Below are 16,865 nucleotides of genomic sequence, written 5' to 3'. Positions count from 1 at the left end.
GCTAATAAGGTATTCACAGAGAGAACCAAAGCTCTGTTTATCCCGTAATTCATGTAACACTCAATTTGATCTATACCAGTACGCAGAATAGTAATTAATGATACTGATGCTTAATACATTGTGCAACTGCCAGTATAGCAGGAAGGTGGACTTTTTCATTAGTTGATTTAAATAAATATCAGTCTCAGGAAATTGAACAATCGAGTGGGAGCAGTTATCAGTAAAGTAACAATGAATTGTTTGCAGATTCATTTACTGCAAATTGTTAAATTGGATCAAATGAATGAATGCTCTGTGGGAGCTGAAAAGTGTTCAGTGCGTAACTTTTTAGTCATTTCTTTAAATGAGACTTCAAGAGTTTTGTCAGTGCAATCTGTGGACAAGACAAAGTGCAGTTGCCGATACTTAGTTAACATGTAATAAAGATTTATGATATATCAACAGAAGACGAATTTCGCACACAAAAATGAAACTAGAACACCAAATGGACTACATTTGTGTGGCGGAGACTGAGGACCCTATTCAGATATACAAAAAAAAAATGAACTGCCTTGAATGTCGAAAATAGTCGCACGGAAGTACCTCATTGGGAATGAAAGACACGTTTCTGATTACTTCATTTGGTAGTGCAGTGGTCTGCAGTAATGGAGTGGGTACTTAGTGTACTGCCATTGTTATCGCGTCAGAAACTCAACTACCATGCTCTGTTTCTACTGTCGGATTCGGAATGTTGTCTGCGACGGTGGGCAATGGAACCATGGCCTCAGCAATGACGTACTCGCCGACCTCGGTCGGCTGGGACTCAGTCACAGAGTCTGCTGTGAGTAGGCGGCCCAGCCTCCGCGCGTGTACCAGCTTGTTGATGTCGTGGAACGTCTGCAGCAGCGGCGGCCGCGACGCCGAGGCGGAGCAGCCGGGGTGTAGCTGGGCGCACGGCAGCCCGTCCTGCCCGTCCTTGGCGGCCTTCATGTAGCGGAAGAAGCGCAGGATCTCCGGATTGTCCGTCGAGGGCTTCCGCAACTCGTTCAGCTCCCTGAACGCACGAAACACAGTAGTTGTGAAAGAACAGTGTTAACATTTCCGTTTGTGCTTCCTAAAGTGTGACAATAAACAGCACGTTGATTTAGTTCACAAACCGGTTTTCGGCTGTTGCGCCATCATCAGGTACAAAGATAAATAAGTGTGGGTGTGAAACGTTTATAGAACTGAAGATTTTACACTATTGCGTCATATGGTTGTGGTCTGCAGAGTATCCCTGTTTCCTCAGATGCAAATTGTTAAAGTTAGATTCAAGAATAAAATAATAAGAATTATTTCAGTGAAACTGTGAGGAAAGGTTATTGAACTAAGATAAAATATTGTGACACATTAGCTAATGAATTATATAACAAATTACAACAATTGTTCTTAGAAGAAAATAAGCTGAACAATAAACTTTAGCGACTTACTCCAAGGAAATGGCTGAACAAAATACAACAGATCCCAAATTACAAACAGATAAGATATACTAGTGACATTAAGCAGGTAAATGAGGCAGCTATGATATACAAAGTAATTTTTTTAACAGAACAAGAGAAATTATAGTAACCGAAATAACGAGAAAAGTAGACATGTGAATAAAACGGGTACTTTGCAACTTGGTCTTGATGGGATTATGAGTAGTATCATCAGTTAGAAGTGGCGACAAAGGGAATTGTGTTTGGTTGATCAGTATTGAGCTTGAGAATATGGATGTTGTTTATTAGCTTCCATTACTTCAAGGTAGTTGATCTTCCTCCCTTTAAGGATGCGAATTAAGACTCCCTGTTGCACCTTGTAACTAAGGCCTTCTTTAAGTAGGTGGTTTGCGAAAGCAGAGTCTCCATTTCTAAGTTTCCAACTTCTATAATGTTCCTCTAAGTGGATGCATAATGCCCTGTCAGACTGATCTATACAGATAAATCTAATATTAATAATTTTCATCTACGGTAACAGTGATACTCTGCAGATGCACTAGTGTAAATCTTTGATTCTACAAACAATTTACTTCACCACACTTTATCTTTGTGGGTCATGATGAAGTAACAGCCGAAAACCGGATGTAAAATAACTAATAAATATTGTAGAATATTATACTAGTGACGTGTGTGTTTTCATTCATAATAAACATAATGACTCTGTTTTATGCATGTCCGATCTTGTGGACTTCGCGGCCGTTAAGGACTGTTGGTGAATAAACGCAACCAGCCACTAAAACTATTAAAATGTTTAATTTCAATGCCATAATCGGTTTCGGGCAATCATGCCCCTCTCCAAAAGGCTGTCGTGCCCGATTACATGTTTTTACTATCGAACATTCCTTTATGAAAGATAATGTTTTGACTCACTAACTGACTCAATATCGCCCAGTCCAAATCGCTTAGGGTAGAAACTTGAAATATGCAGAAGGAGTGGACCTTACACTGCAGGCGTTTTTTAAGGAGGGATTTTTCGAAATTCCAACCCTAAGAGGTTGAAATAGGGGAACCATGTCGGTATTATGGCAGTTTTGAAGCTAGACCTATTAAACTGGTATTTGGTTTTTCGGTCAGAAATTTACCCCTAAGGGGTTGAAATAGTGGGCGAAAGATTTTTTGGAAAATATATCATTATTAAAGAAGTACTAAAATATTTTTAAAGTTACCTCTATGAACATTGGTATTCGACTTCCTGCTTACAAATAAAACAAATGCGTGATTCAGTGTTTTAGAAAATTCAAGCCGTATGGGTGTGAAACGGGAGATGAAAGTTTTTATGGAAATGTTTAGTTGTGCAAGCAGTTTGAAAATTTGTATTTGGCTTCTCTGTTAGAAATGAAACATATGCATGTCATTGTTTTTGGAAATTCGTCCCATATGGGGGTAAAATAGGGGGTAAAAGATTTTAAGAAAATATTTCATTGCGAAAGCATTTTTAAAGTTAAATCATTGAAAACTGGTGTTTGGCTTCTCGGTTAGGAATGAAAAATACGTGTTTTACTGTTTGGAAATTCAACCCCGAGGAGGGTGAAATAAGTTCACTCTGATTCAGCGACTCATCATCGCCCAGCCGAAACCGCTAACAATAGAGGCTTGAAGTTTGGAGAGGGTGTGGATCTTAAACTGTAGGCATCGTTTATCAAGTAATTGTCCGAAATTCCACTCCTAAGGGGGTGAAATAGGGTATGAAAGGCCTTTAGAAAAATATCGCTCTTAAGGGAATTTTGTAGCTAGAACTACGAAAACTAGTATTTGGTTTCTCAGACAGAAAAAAAATGTTGGTTTCAGCATTTCTGGAAATTCAATCACTAAGAGCGTAAAACAGGGGGGTGAAAGTTGTTTCGAAAATACGTAAATACTAAAGAACTATTAAATATTGTTAAGGCTACATTTTGATTTCTCTGTTAGAAACATAAAATAAAAGTTTGGTTCTGTGTTTCTGGGAATTCAGCCCTTAAGGTAGTGCAATAGGGGACGATAATTTTTAAGAAAGTATTTCGTTAGATTATGAAAATTTTAAGGCTAGATTTTCAGGGTGACAATTATTGAACTACAGGAAATAAAATATTGATAATTCTGTACGGTTTGCATTGGGACCTTCAAACTACACGGTTGGCCGCGGTGCATGATGGGAATTGTATGGTTTGGTTTAGCGACGAAGCACACTTTCATTTGGATGGGCTCTTCAATAGGCAAAATTGGCGTATTTGGGGGACTGAGAATCTGCATTCCGCGATCAGGAAGTCTCTTCACCCTCAACGGGTGACTGTGTAGTGTGCAACTTGCTGTCACGCAATAATCGGTGCGATATTTCTTGATGGCACAATGACTACCGTTTTCGGAAGATGATTTCATGGTCATTTTCCACAGTGAGCTTGATTTCGACAAGACGTGGCACATGCAAGACGGATATCGACCCCACCGAAGCAGGAGAGGGATGTCCTGGAGAAGCACATCTGGGACCGCATTCTGGTTCTGGGCCACCTAGACGCTTCCGTCAGGGGCTTCGACTGGCCGCCGTATTCTCCGGACTCCTTTTTGAGGGGCTATATTAAAGACAGGGTGTACAGCAATAACCTCAAAACCATTGTTGAGCTTAAAACGGCCATTCAGGAAGCCATGGACAGCATCGGCGTCCCGACACGTCAGCGGACATCCAGAATTTCCCTATTCGTCTGTACCACATCATCGCCAATTATGTAGGCGTATCGAAAATACCATAAACTAAATCCGAATATCTGTAGCGACGTTTACATGTTGAATAAAGTGTATGTGCACTCCGTATTTTGCAACAAATGTACGTTTTTTTTCCATGTAATTCAGTAAGTGTCACCCTGTATGAAAACTGATATTTCACTTCTCGGTTACATGTAAAGAAATAATTGTTAGGGGATGAAAATTGCTATGGAAGTATATCCACAAGAACACAAAAGGCATGATTAACACAGAATTAACATAGACTTTGGACTCCAGCTTCCAGAATCGTTTTTTAGTCAGAAGTACATTCTGAAAATACCATGCATATATGGCCTTAATTAGAGTTATAATCTCAGTAGGTGTTGTAATTTGTGACTAACAGAAAAATTTGATTATATAAAAACAAAAAAATCTCTGCAGGTCATACAGCCTACGCGAGCGAAGCAGTGGGCGTCAAGGTAGTAACATATGAAACGGTGCTAAATATACAAATATTTTTCTGCAGTGAAGGAGCAGACGACATTTTGCAGACGAAACCGGTTACGGCACTGAAAGCATTTTAAAACATTCGTGGATAGTTGCGTTATTCACCAACAAACATAACAGTTTTTCTGTTTACTGGGGACTGGCCAGCAGCGGGTAAACGGGCAGTCTTGAGCCACTGGATTATATAGAGTTACCCACATAAAACTTGCACATCTTTTATTTCGTGAACAGTTGAAGATACCGAAAAGAGGTTTTAGGTATGTGACAGTAGGCAGAGGGGCGCGTAATGTTGTTGCATGTAAAGTTCTTCACTCTTGTATGAAGCTGATTAACGCCTTTAGAGGGCTCTTCGAAATGCGAGTAAAGCGATATAACACGCGTTAATACTGACCTTGAAGCTTTTCGCAAAAAATATCCGAAAAATGTGTTTGCATATTAGTGTCGTTTCAAATGAGCTGTTGTTTTTTCGGATTATTGGATTGTAATTTCGCATGCTAAATGCGATTATTCGTTCTACTTAGCACATGTTCTCTAGGACGTGTGACAGGCATGAACACTCCCGCCCCCACTCCGAGCATCCCCCTCCCCAGCCACTCCCAGGGTTGTTGCGTTCGCCCCTCCTATCATTTTCTAATCAGACCGCAGTATCCTTTAAAATTATTTCTTATATTATTTGGATCAAGGTATTAAATAATTATTGTAAACTCCTGTGAATGCTGCTGGTAGTTCACAAGACAGTATTCGAGGAATCTGTTAGGGTCCAAATACACATAAAAGGAAGCTTAATTGTTAATTACTGGTAATTTAAGTTAGTTTGTGTTTTCTGGAGTCTGTGGAGGTATCTTTGTTTCTTTTCGAGGTTCCTTCTGAGTGGAGGTCTTTTATCCAAATACATCCCTAGTTTGAGTTTATAAATGTTGAGTTTGTGAGTGACTTGAGACAGCAGTTTACTCACATCTGGGTCTGTGATGCGCCCAGTATGGTCTATGCTACCGAAAAGTTCCGCTAGAGAAACTGAGAGCCACAGCAGTGTGACTGAATAACACTAGGAGCATAGAATAGCTTTTCGTGACAAGGGTACGTGGTTCATAAACGAGCTGTAAACAATTTTATCATATGATGACATGGTTGGAGACCTTGGCTGTTATTTGAAAATTAATGTTGAAGATGTTGAAACAGCAACCATCCACACATTTATTTTAAATTCCTTTATTCAAAAGGTACCATTACCGGTTTCGAATCATTACAGTCTATCGTCAGACGGATTTCATACTTTCATTAGAACATGCTGTGCGTTTTTTATTGATTAGTTGTCGTGAAATGTCAGTCTGGGGTATTTTTTTCATAAATTTCGTCCAACAAATGATGTTCGTAGTTTTCACCACATTCTTATCGTTGCACACATAAATTTGTATCATTGAGCACTTTAGATTTGTGACAGAATACATTTCCACCACATTCTCATCGTTGGACACGAAAATTTGTATCACTGAGAATTTTAGATTTGTCACAGAATACATTTCTAACACGCATCACGTGTTTTGACAGATGCGCTACATGTTCTAATGAAAGCATGAAAGACCACTGACGATGAATTGTAAAGATTCGAAACCGGTAATGGTACCTTTTGAATAAAGGAACTTAAAATAAATTTGTGGCTGGTTGCTGTCTCAAAGAGTTTTAAACAACCGAAGAAGTTCCAGATTCTTTCTACTGTGTGTTACAAAAGTAACACTGACCGTTATCTGTACATTCTTGGTTCAAATGGCTCTGAGCACTATCGGAATTAACAGCTGAGGTCATCAGTCCCCTAGAATTTAGAACAACATAAACCTAACTAACCTAAGGATATCACAAACATCCATGCCCGAGGCAGGATTCGAACCTGCGACCGTAGCGGTCGCGCGGTTCCAGACTGAAGCGCCTAGAACCTCTCGTCCTCCCTGGCCGGACCTACATTCTTGGCAGAGCCAAACTATACAGCGGCATTCAACCTCCTGAGCTATTCCGCACTGCTTCGATGGCTGATTTAACTTCGAGTCAGTCTACTTCTTTCACATTAAAGGATTATTTTTGAGTCGATTCAAGCGATATTTTCGGTCTCGCGGTCAGAGGCATGCAAAAGACGAAGGTCAGAGGGTGTTGTTTTGATCTGTTCGGGAAGTTCATTTCAGAACACAGTGTAAAGTTGTGTGGAAGTTTCACTCTGAACCTGAAAGCCTCGTCTCAGCCTGCTGATGATACGTCATTACGGAAAAAGAAGAATGTCGAAAATGCTCCTATGCCAACAGTACGTACGTTGCAGAGGTCAATGGGCTTTTGGTATGCTTATTATTTGCAAGAACTGATTTGTAAGACTGAAAGGACAAGAACGACGTGCTCGCATTAAAAAGGGTGTAAGACGGGGGTTCAGTCTCTCGCCCCTACTGTTCGGTCTAAAGATCGAAGAAACAATAACGGAAATAAAAGGAAGGTTCAACAGTAGAATTAAAATTCAGGGGGTAAGGATATCAGGTACAAGCTTCACTGAACACAATGCTATCATCAGTGAAAATGAAGATAACTACGGGATCTGTTGACTGGAATGGACAGTCCAATGAGTACAGAATATGGATTGAGAGTGGACAGACGAAAGGCGAAAGTAATGAGAAGTAGCAGAATTGAGAACAACGAGAAACTTAACATCAGCACTGATGGTCATGAAGCAGATGAAGTTAAGGAATTCTGCTACCTATGTAGCAAAATAACCAATGACGGAGGGAGAAAGAAGTACATAAAAAATAGAATAGCACTGCCAAAAAGGGAATTCTTGGCCAAGAGAAGTCTACTAGTATCAAACAATGGCCTTAATTTGAGGAAGAAATTTCTGAGAATGTACGTTCGGAGTACAGCATTGTATGGCAGTGAAATATGGACTGTGGGACAACCGGAACAGAAGAGAATCGAAACATTTGAAATGTGGTGATACAGACGAATGTTGAAAATTAGGTGGACTGATAAGGTAAGGAATGAGAAGGTTCTGCGCAGAATCGGAGAGGAAAAGAATGAGTGCAACACACTGACAAGAAGGAGGGACAGGATGATTGAACATCTGTTAAGACATCGGGGAATGACTTCCATGGTACTAGAGGGAGCTGTAGAGGGTAAAAACTATAGAGGACGACAGAGGGTGGAATACATTAAGCAAAGAATTCAGGACATTAGCTGCCAATGCTATCCTGAAATGAAAAGCTTAACACAGAAGACAAATTCGTGCTGGGCCTCATCAAACCAGTCAGAAGACCGATGATTCAAAAAAGCAATTGTTCAGAACTGAAACATATGATATAAAATTAGACTAGTTGGACAGAACATATCGAGTTGGTCTTCTGTAAAAATATACAACTGTCTTTTTGTCTCGGCGGAATTCCCAAAAAATACCTAGTATTAACCACGTCTGAAAAATCTCAGAAATCACAATAAAAACGTACAATACTCATTTCAAAGAACTTGTCTTTATTATCCTTTGGTCATCAGTTTATCATCTGGGTTTACGATGCTACCTTTACAATGTATGCTGTGCTCACCTCTCTTTCGTACCTGCTGCAACAAGTGTCCTCAATACCTTGTGCTACATGTGCCAATTCTTGTCACAGCCTCCCCTCCCCCAGCCTCCCCCCCCCCCCCCATCAAATCGCCTCACCAGCTGACAGACTAATTAAACACTGGCAGTCAGTTCATCCTGTGTACCAAGTTTTTTGCTGACGCCAAACTAGTGACTTCGCAATATCTCATTTTACTGCGCAAGTAACGAAGTAATCGGTGCCTCTGCAGTTCGTATGGGAAAGAGTTACAAGAAGTGGACGCTAGGTGAATTACTTTCTCCAAGCAGCTTCTAGTGCGAGAACATTCCCAGGACCTGGCAGATGGACTTGGCTAGAGGGCTTGCTCATCTTCCAGCTGGCATTGTGTGGCAGCTAACGAGTCCAGGGAACTCCAGTGCTGTAACCTGGTTAATACGCATGTGACAAAATTTTCCCATTACCGTGAGAAATGCATAGTCAAAAGGAATTACCATGGGCATAGCCAGAGCGTGACCCCAATCTAGTGTCTACAGAAATTTGCATGGAAGCAGAACCTGTATATGGGTTACAGAAGTTGGCTGTTAACACTTCCAAGCCAATCAAGAGTTTATTGTAGCAAATGGAAAGCAGTGACTGTGAAGTAATGAGGAAAAATGGTATAAAGGCGGACGAGACACTGGACATGTTACTGGCCTGATGTGAACGTAGCAGCGCAATCTTTGACGACACTATTGTGCTGCCAAGTTTATTGAAACGCATCGTGTATGAGTTTAAGACATTCACAGGGTGTGTGTGTTTTCACTTCAGTACTCACGCTAACTAATGTAACTTGTTGTATGTGCTGAGACAGTGGCAGAACTAGCCTAATTGTTACACTTTTTCCATTTACATGTGGACATCACATTTGTGATCCTTGCTCCGTACCTACTATGGTTGCAAGAAACCCTTACTAGGGATATCATTGTACGTGGCTTTTCCTCCAATACTTCCCACCCCATACTGGTATATGAAATATAATATGCTGTAAGCACAACAGATTTAACAGATTTTATTGTGATTTGGTAGATAATTCCTAAAAGGGCGAATTGGGCTAGTTGTTAAAAAATGAAATAAAGTTTTTATTGCAATATAAAAGACCAGACAAGCAGAAAAATTACTTCCTTTAATAAATGAAAATTATTTGATATTTATTTTTCTGTTCGTGTGTTTCCAAAAAATGGTTCAAATGGCTCTGAGCACTATGGGACTTAACTTCTGAGGTCATCAGTCCCCTAGAACTTAGAACTACTTAAACCTAACTAACCTAAGGACATCACACACATCCATGCCCGAGGCAGGATTCGAACCCGCGACTGTAGCGGTAGCGCGGTTCCAGACTGTAGCGCCTAGAACTGCTCGACCATTCCGGCCGGCCGTGTTTCCCCCGCATCAATTATGCAGAGTGGGTCGCTAACTATTGCCACCTAGAATAACTCCGAAAGTATGATAGGAGCTGAAAAGTTTGTTGGACAAATGTTGCATGGGACAACGGGAACCATAATATGACGTTGGTTTTTTGTTGCTAGGTGGAGTTGCGTCAGAGATATGAAGGTCAACTTCGTTTTTTTTTTTTTTAAATGGGACGCTATATTATCTGATAGCGGCAATCGAGACGAATCCAATGATGTGTAACAGTAAGGTCTTTCAAGGCCAACGAAGTTCACGAAGGTGGAATGAACGTCAATTTACAGAAAGTGTTCGAAGTGATGACCATTGATATCAATACAGCGCTGCAATCTTCTTGTCATGGATTGAGTGGTATTTCTTATCACTTCGGCACTTATCGAAGCACATGCACTGACCATTTGCTCTCGTATAATCCTTCTAGCGTGCCAATGACATGTAAACACCATTCGACGGTTTCGCAATACAGCACTAATAGGAACGGTAAGACTAGTATCGTCGAATCAAGCGAATGTGAATGATGTATTCCTTCGAAGAACAAGTCGATATGCTTCTCATTTACGGAGAATGCCAATGAAATTCAGTGAGAGCTAGAGACTTACACGCTGAAAGATATCCTCAACGTACTCATCCTACACTTCGTATATTTAAATATGTGTATAATAAATTGAGAACAACTGGATCTTTAACGCATCGGAAACATATCTGGCAAAGGAAAGTTACTAACGAGGAAACGGAAATTGGTACTCTTGCCACTGCGGTTCGAGATCTTCGTGTTAGTTCGTGTCAAATCGCAAGGGAATCTGGCACGAGCTAGAGTAATGTTTTTCGTGTTCTGCATCGCCATAAATATCATCGTTACCATATCAGTCAACACCAAGAATTAACTGGTACGGATTGTATGCGTCGCATTGAATTCTACGGATTGTCTCAGCTTCAGATTCAGAGGGATGTCACATTTATTAATTTGATTTTATTTACTGACGAGGCTACATTAACTAACCATGGAAACGTTAATTTGCATAACATTCATTATTGGGCAACTGAAAATCCATAATGGCTGCGGCAAGTTGCACTCCAACAACCATGGTCGGTGAATGTATGGTGTGCGATTCTGGAGGACTGAATTATAGGCCCCTATTTCATCGAAGGAAATCTTAATGGTAGGAAGTACACCACATTCCTGCAAGAAACATTAAGTCTGTTATTGGAAGAAATAGCTTTAGGAACAAGGACAGAATGTGGTATCAACACGATGGGTGTCCGGCACATTTTTCGCTGATGGCTAGAAATGAGTTGCAGAGACAATTCCCAAATCATTGGATTGCACGCGGAGGAGATGTATCGTGTCCGGCTCGTTCGCCAGACATGGCGTCTCTGGATTTGTTCTTGTGGGGATTCCTAAGAGACATTGTTTATAAATACGTTCCAACTACACCTGAAGTTATGCGACAGAGAATTGTCAGAGCATTTAGAGCGTGTGCTTCGATAAGTGCCGATGTGACAAGAAATACCATTTAGTCCATGATAAAAAGCCGGCCGAAGTGGCCGTGCGGTTAAAGGCGCTGCAGTCTGGAACCGCAAGACCGCTACGGTCGCAGGTTCGAATCCTGCCTCGGGCATGGATGTTCGTGATGTCCTTAGGTTAGTTAGGTTTAACTAGTTGTAAGTTCTAGGGGACTAATGACCTCAGCAGTTGAGTCCCATAGTGCTCAGAGAGCCATTTGAACCCATGATAAGAAGATTGCAGCACTGTATTGATACCAATGGTCATCACTTCGAACATTTTCTGTAAATGGACGTTCATGCCAACTTTGTGACCTTCGTTGACCTTGAAAGACCTTACTGTTACACATCATTGGATTGGTCTCGATAAACGCTATCAGAAAACAAGCACCAAAATATAGCATCCCACTAAAAAAAAAAAAAAAAACAAAGTTGACCTCCATATCTCTAAAGTGACACCACCTAGCAACAAGAAACCCAGGCCCCCGTTGTCCCATGCAACATTTGTCCCACAAACTTTTCAGCTCCTATCGTACTTTCGGAGTTATTCTTGGTGGCAATAGTTAGTATCTCACCCTGTATATATACGTTTTGCTGTAGCTGACCATCTACAACTGATAACCTACCTGATTTCAATAACCCAGTGAATGAATTGCAGGTACAGTTGAACTGAAGTATTCAGTGTGCTTACGTAAGTCTCGAAGATTTATAGTTCTTATCTCACACATGGTGACCTTAATATACGGGATTATATGATGCATGGAGACATGGAAAAAGGTATAGTAGTTTACATATTGATGAGACCTGTGATTGGTCTCTGAGGGAGAGATGGAGTTCAAGTTAGAATACAAGGCAGAAAAAACTACACATCTTACAACGAATCAATTATTCTTCCTGTTTCTATTACTAAAGCAAACAACTGAGAACTGAAGGCTGTTAATAGATCGTTATATAATCCCGATTTTTATCTGTACTGATTTTCAGCAGAAGTGTGACTATGATGATTTTCTCGAGGTCGCGTGATTTGCAGGTGCTCCATACAAGGGGGATCCACTTAGGCTGTACCTGCATGTGAGATTTTCCCAAACGCCTGACGGGTAAAGTTTAGCTGAAGTCTTTGCTTCGCTCTGAAGTAGTTGCTCCATTTAAAGCCTGACAGAAAGCAAAGCGTTGACACCGAGTCCCAAACGCCTGGCGACAGTTGACCAACGCACACGCTTTCCCATAACAAACAAGTGGATTTGTTCTTTGGTTGCTGCCTTCTTGACAAGTCAGGAAAGCTGCCAAACATTTGAATCAGTTCCTGGTGGTGAACAGACTGCTAGAGAACCAGCAGCAAACTCTGAGAGATGCCACAGTACGGAGATAGAGTGAGACGACGTGAGAGTTCCTAGGTTGCCAGTCGCCGCTTAGTTGGAAATTTTGTCACCCTGTTTGAAAATGGTCGTGTGACAAACGCAGTGTCTGTAGCTCATTGGGTGGGACTGAAAACTGAGTTCACCTTCCCACTATTTACAAAGACGATACGACAGGAAATCCAGTGTCCTGGAAGAGTTAGCGAAGTGCCATTAACAAAGAAGAAGACAAGAGCAGGAAGAACTGGTTCAAATGGTTCAAATGGCTCTAAGCACTATGGGACTTAACATCTGAGATCATCAGTCCCTAGACTTAGAACTACTTAAACCTAACTAACCTAAGGACGTCACACACATCCATGCCCAAGGCAGGATTCGAACCTGCGACCGAAGTGGTCGCGCGGTTCCAGACTGAAGCGCCTAAAACCGCTCGGCCACAGCGGCCGGCTCAGGAAGAATTACTTGAGAAAGGTCGCATGCGGTTCGAGAGAGTTCACCAGTTCAAACACTTGTGATCTTGGTTTACCGGTGACATCACCATAGGAGTGGACGTCAGGTAAAGATTATCAGTGAGAATAAAACACAAGTAGTCTCTCAGGGAGATGCTCAGCTCAAAACGAATATCAGCGAACACTAAGATGACAACCTATAACACAGTGATATGGTCAGCAGTAATGTACAATTCAGAAGTCTGGAGCACGATTAAACGTGAAAATGAAAAATTGTTAATATTTGAAACCAGAGTAATTAGGAAGATTTGGTGACCGATCTTATATAAAGGAGAATGCAGGAGGAGGAATAACGAGGAAATCTATCTCTTGGTGCAACAGCCAACAAACTTACAAAAGCTGAAGAACAGAAGAATCCGGTGAGCAGACCATGTGGCACGTGTGCCGGAACTTCTGGCCCAGAAGTGAGACAGATGAAGAAGGCATTTGAGGGGAAACCAAACACGAGACGCCCCATAAGACGACAAAGGCAGCGCTTGATGGCTGATCTGGCGACGGACGTGGCAGTCCTGGGGTTGCATACACTTGGAGGAACCGATCACAAAACAGGAAGGAATGGAGGCAGTTTGTGGAAGCAGCGCATAAAAAATGGTTCAAATGGCTCTGAGCACTATGGGACTCAACTGCTGAGGTCATTAGTCCCCTAGAACTTAGAACTAGTTAAACCTAACTAACCTAAGGACATCACAAACATCCATGCCCGAGGCAGGATTCGAACCTGCGACCGTAGCAGTCTTGCGGTTCCAGACTGCAGCGCCTTTAACCGCACGGCCACTTCGGCCGGCGAAGCAGCGCATAGTCTGCAGGACCAGTGATACCTGGGTATGTATGTACGGGTATGTATGAAAATACTTGTAAGATTTTAAGCGAAAAGAGTGGTGTAGAGACGCCCCATAAGACGACAAAGGCAGCGCTTGATGGATGATCTGGCGACGGACGTGGCAGTCCTGGGGTTGCATACACTTGGAGGAACCGATCACAAAACAGGAAGGAATGGAGGCAATTTGTGGAAGCAGCGCATAGTCTGCAGGACCAGTGATACCTGGGTATGTATGTACGGGTATGTATGAAAATACTTGTAAGATTTTAAGCGAAAAGAGTGGTGTATTACGAATTCATTTTTAATCAAGTATTTATTTTCTGCTTTTTATTCTTGTGTGTGTGAAATTTTTCAGTCGATTTCAAACGTTTTGATGAGATTACAACAGAGACATGTAGAAATTTCAGTTTCATTTCATTTTCTCTTCGCCTGACTCGGCCAATATATCGGTATATCTCACGAAAAAAATGGTTCAAATGGCTCTAGGCACTATGGGACTTACCATCTGAGGTCATTAGTCCCCTAGACTTAGAACTACTTAAACCTAAGTAACATACGGACATCACACTCATACATGCCCGAGGGAGGATTCGAACCTGCGACCGTAGCAGGCGCGCGGTTCCGGACTGAAGTGCCTAGAACCGCTCGGCGACTATATCTCACGAAAAGACTTTGTATGAGAGAGATTCGAGCACACACGGAGGCTTACCAGTAATTCTATAACTACATCTGCATGATTACTCTCCAATTCACAATTAAGTCCCTGGAAAAGAGTTCATTGAACCACCTTCGAGCTATTTATCTACCATTTCAATCTCGAGCAGCGCGCAGGGAATGGAACACTTAAGTTTTTCTGCGCGAGCTCTTATTTAACTGTGATCATCATGGCTTCCTATGTAGGTGGATGTCAACAAAATGTTGCAGACTGAAATTTCATTAGGGCTGCTGCAACGAAAAACGCTTTTGTTTTAGATTGCCATTCGAATTAAAGTATCGTACCCGTTGCACTCTCTCTCCTCAATTTCGCCATAATACATAACGAGCCGCCCTTATTTGGACTTTTTCGATGTCCTCCGTCAATTGTATCTGATGCGGATCCTGCACCGCACAGCAGTACTCCGGAAGAGGGCAGACAAGTGTAGTCTAAGCAGTCTCTTTAGTAGACCTACGGTATTTTCTAAGTGTCTGCCAATAAATCGCAGTCTTTGGTTTGCTTTCCCCAAAACATTATCTATGTTATCGTTCTTATTTAAGTTATTTGTAATTCTAGGTTCGAGGCGTCGTGTCACGGACTGCGCGGCCCCTCCCGCCGGAGGTTCGAGTCCTCCCTCGGGCATGGATGTGTGTGTTGTTCTTAGCATAGGTTAGTTTAAGTTAGTTTAAGTAGTCTAGGGACCGATGACCTAAGTAGTTTGGTCCCTTAGGAATTCACAAACACATCTGAACATTTGCAACTCTAGGCCCCCTGTATTTAGTTAAATTTAAAGCCTTCAGGTATGTGTGATTTATCGTGCAAGAAAATACTTACAGATTATTTCTTCCCACGAATCATTCAGGACTGGAACAGGAAAAGGGGAAATATTAGGGGTATACAAAGTTATGTGCCACAAACGAGAGAACGAAGCGAATTAATATTGCATAGTTCAGTTTTGAGCTACCACAGTTTTGAGCTGCTCATACAATTTAAAGTCTCTACCTCACTGGGAAGTTCGTTTAAAATTAATTGCAAAAGAAATCGATATCCGTCTCCTCCTTCCACCTCTCTCTGCTTAGCCACTCCAGTCCGCTCGCATACCCACAGGAACACATTCTGATACCATCTACGTAACACGTTGACCTGCAGGGCAGCAGAGATGTCTTGTGTTACCAACAATTTTCACCCCCGTCCCTCTGGGATCTAATTTGGAACAGCAAGAGAATAAAGCGAGTTAATATTGCATTGGCAGCTGTAGTTAAATTTTTAAGTCTCTAGCTCTCTGGAAAGTTACTTTGAAATTAGTTGCAACATTTCTACCGAACAGACAGAGAGACAAGAAAACGACCTATTAAAAACGTGATAAAAATGAAAGAAATAAACGAAGATGTAGTCGAATGGAAATCTGGCTGCCCACATCGCGCATGTCTTCTTCCGGGCGCTGCGTTCGAGGCCACCCGGCCGCCGCAGGCGGCCACTGCAGCGGCGGAAGTGGCATGCACAGTGTTGAGTGCAGTGTCCGAGGAAGCGGCCGGCACTTAGGCAGATTGTGGGCTCGGAGCGCGAGTGACACGCGGCGGAAAAAAATAGTGGGCGTTGCTCACCGCTGTTCCGTGCCGTGCTGAGCGGTGTGGAGGCGCGGCGACCGGCCGCCCGCCCTAACCGGGTCACGGCGGCAACTGGGGCCCCGGCCGGAAGCCCAGAGCCGCTTTCCCCTCCAGTCAGTCAGCGACGACTCCTCTGACACCAGGAAAGTGGCTGGCGCGCCAAGGAGTGGCGTGTCACAAGGCCCGCCCGCACACACACTGCCTGATCCAAAGCATCCCGACACCTACTGGTCATCATTAATATCGGGTGCATCCACCCTTCATCTTTATGACTTCTTGAACTTCGCTGGGCACACTTTCAATAAGGCATCTGAATGTGTAGGAATTGCAGCACGTTCTTTCTCACGATCCAAAATCAGAGAAGGCAATAACTTTGTGCGCTATGGTCTGGAACGAATTCATCGTTCTAACTTCCCAAGGTATCTGAAAGGCGCTCCTTTATGACAGGGTGCATTGTCATATTGATACTGTCATCGCCTTCAACTGTTTCTGCCGGCCGCGGTGGTCTAGCGGTTCTAGGCGTGCAGTCCGGAACCGCGCGACTGCTACGGTCGCAGGTTCGAATCCTGCCTCGGGCATGGATGTGTGTGATGTCCTTAGGTTAGTTAGGTTTAAGTAGTTCTAAGTTCTAGGGGACTGATGACCACAGATGTTAAGTCCCATAGTGCTCAGAGGCATTTGAACCATTT

General features: G+C 42.3%; 1 protein-coding gene across 1 annotated transcript in view; it reads right to left on the bottom strand.

Moving 5' to 3' along the window:
* Positions 1–509: 509 nt before the first annotated feature.
* LOC126253001 (uncharacterized) overlaps positions 510–16,865 on the bottom strand; it is a 144,701-nt gene continuing 128,345 nt past the window's right edge. The window contains exon 4 of the mRNA XM_049954037.1: positions 510–1,033. Within this exon, the coding sequence (XP_049809994.1) occupies positions 691–1,033 (343 nt within the window). The 3' untranslated portion in view covers positions 510–690. The remainder of the gene's footprint in view (positions 1,034–16,865) is intronic.

The sequence above is a fragment of the Schistocerca nitens genome, chromosome 4 (assembly GCF_023898315.1).
Source record: "Schistocerca nitens isolate TAMUIC-IGC-003100 chromosome 4, iqSchNite1.1, whole genome shotgun sequence".
Taxonomy (NCBI): Eukaryota; Metazoa; Arthropoda; class Insecta; order Orthoptera; family Acrididae; genus Schistocerca; species Schistocerca nitens.
The sequence above is the reverse complement of the archived record's forward strand: the minus strand, read 5'-3'. Positions and strand labels throughout refer to the sequence as shown.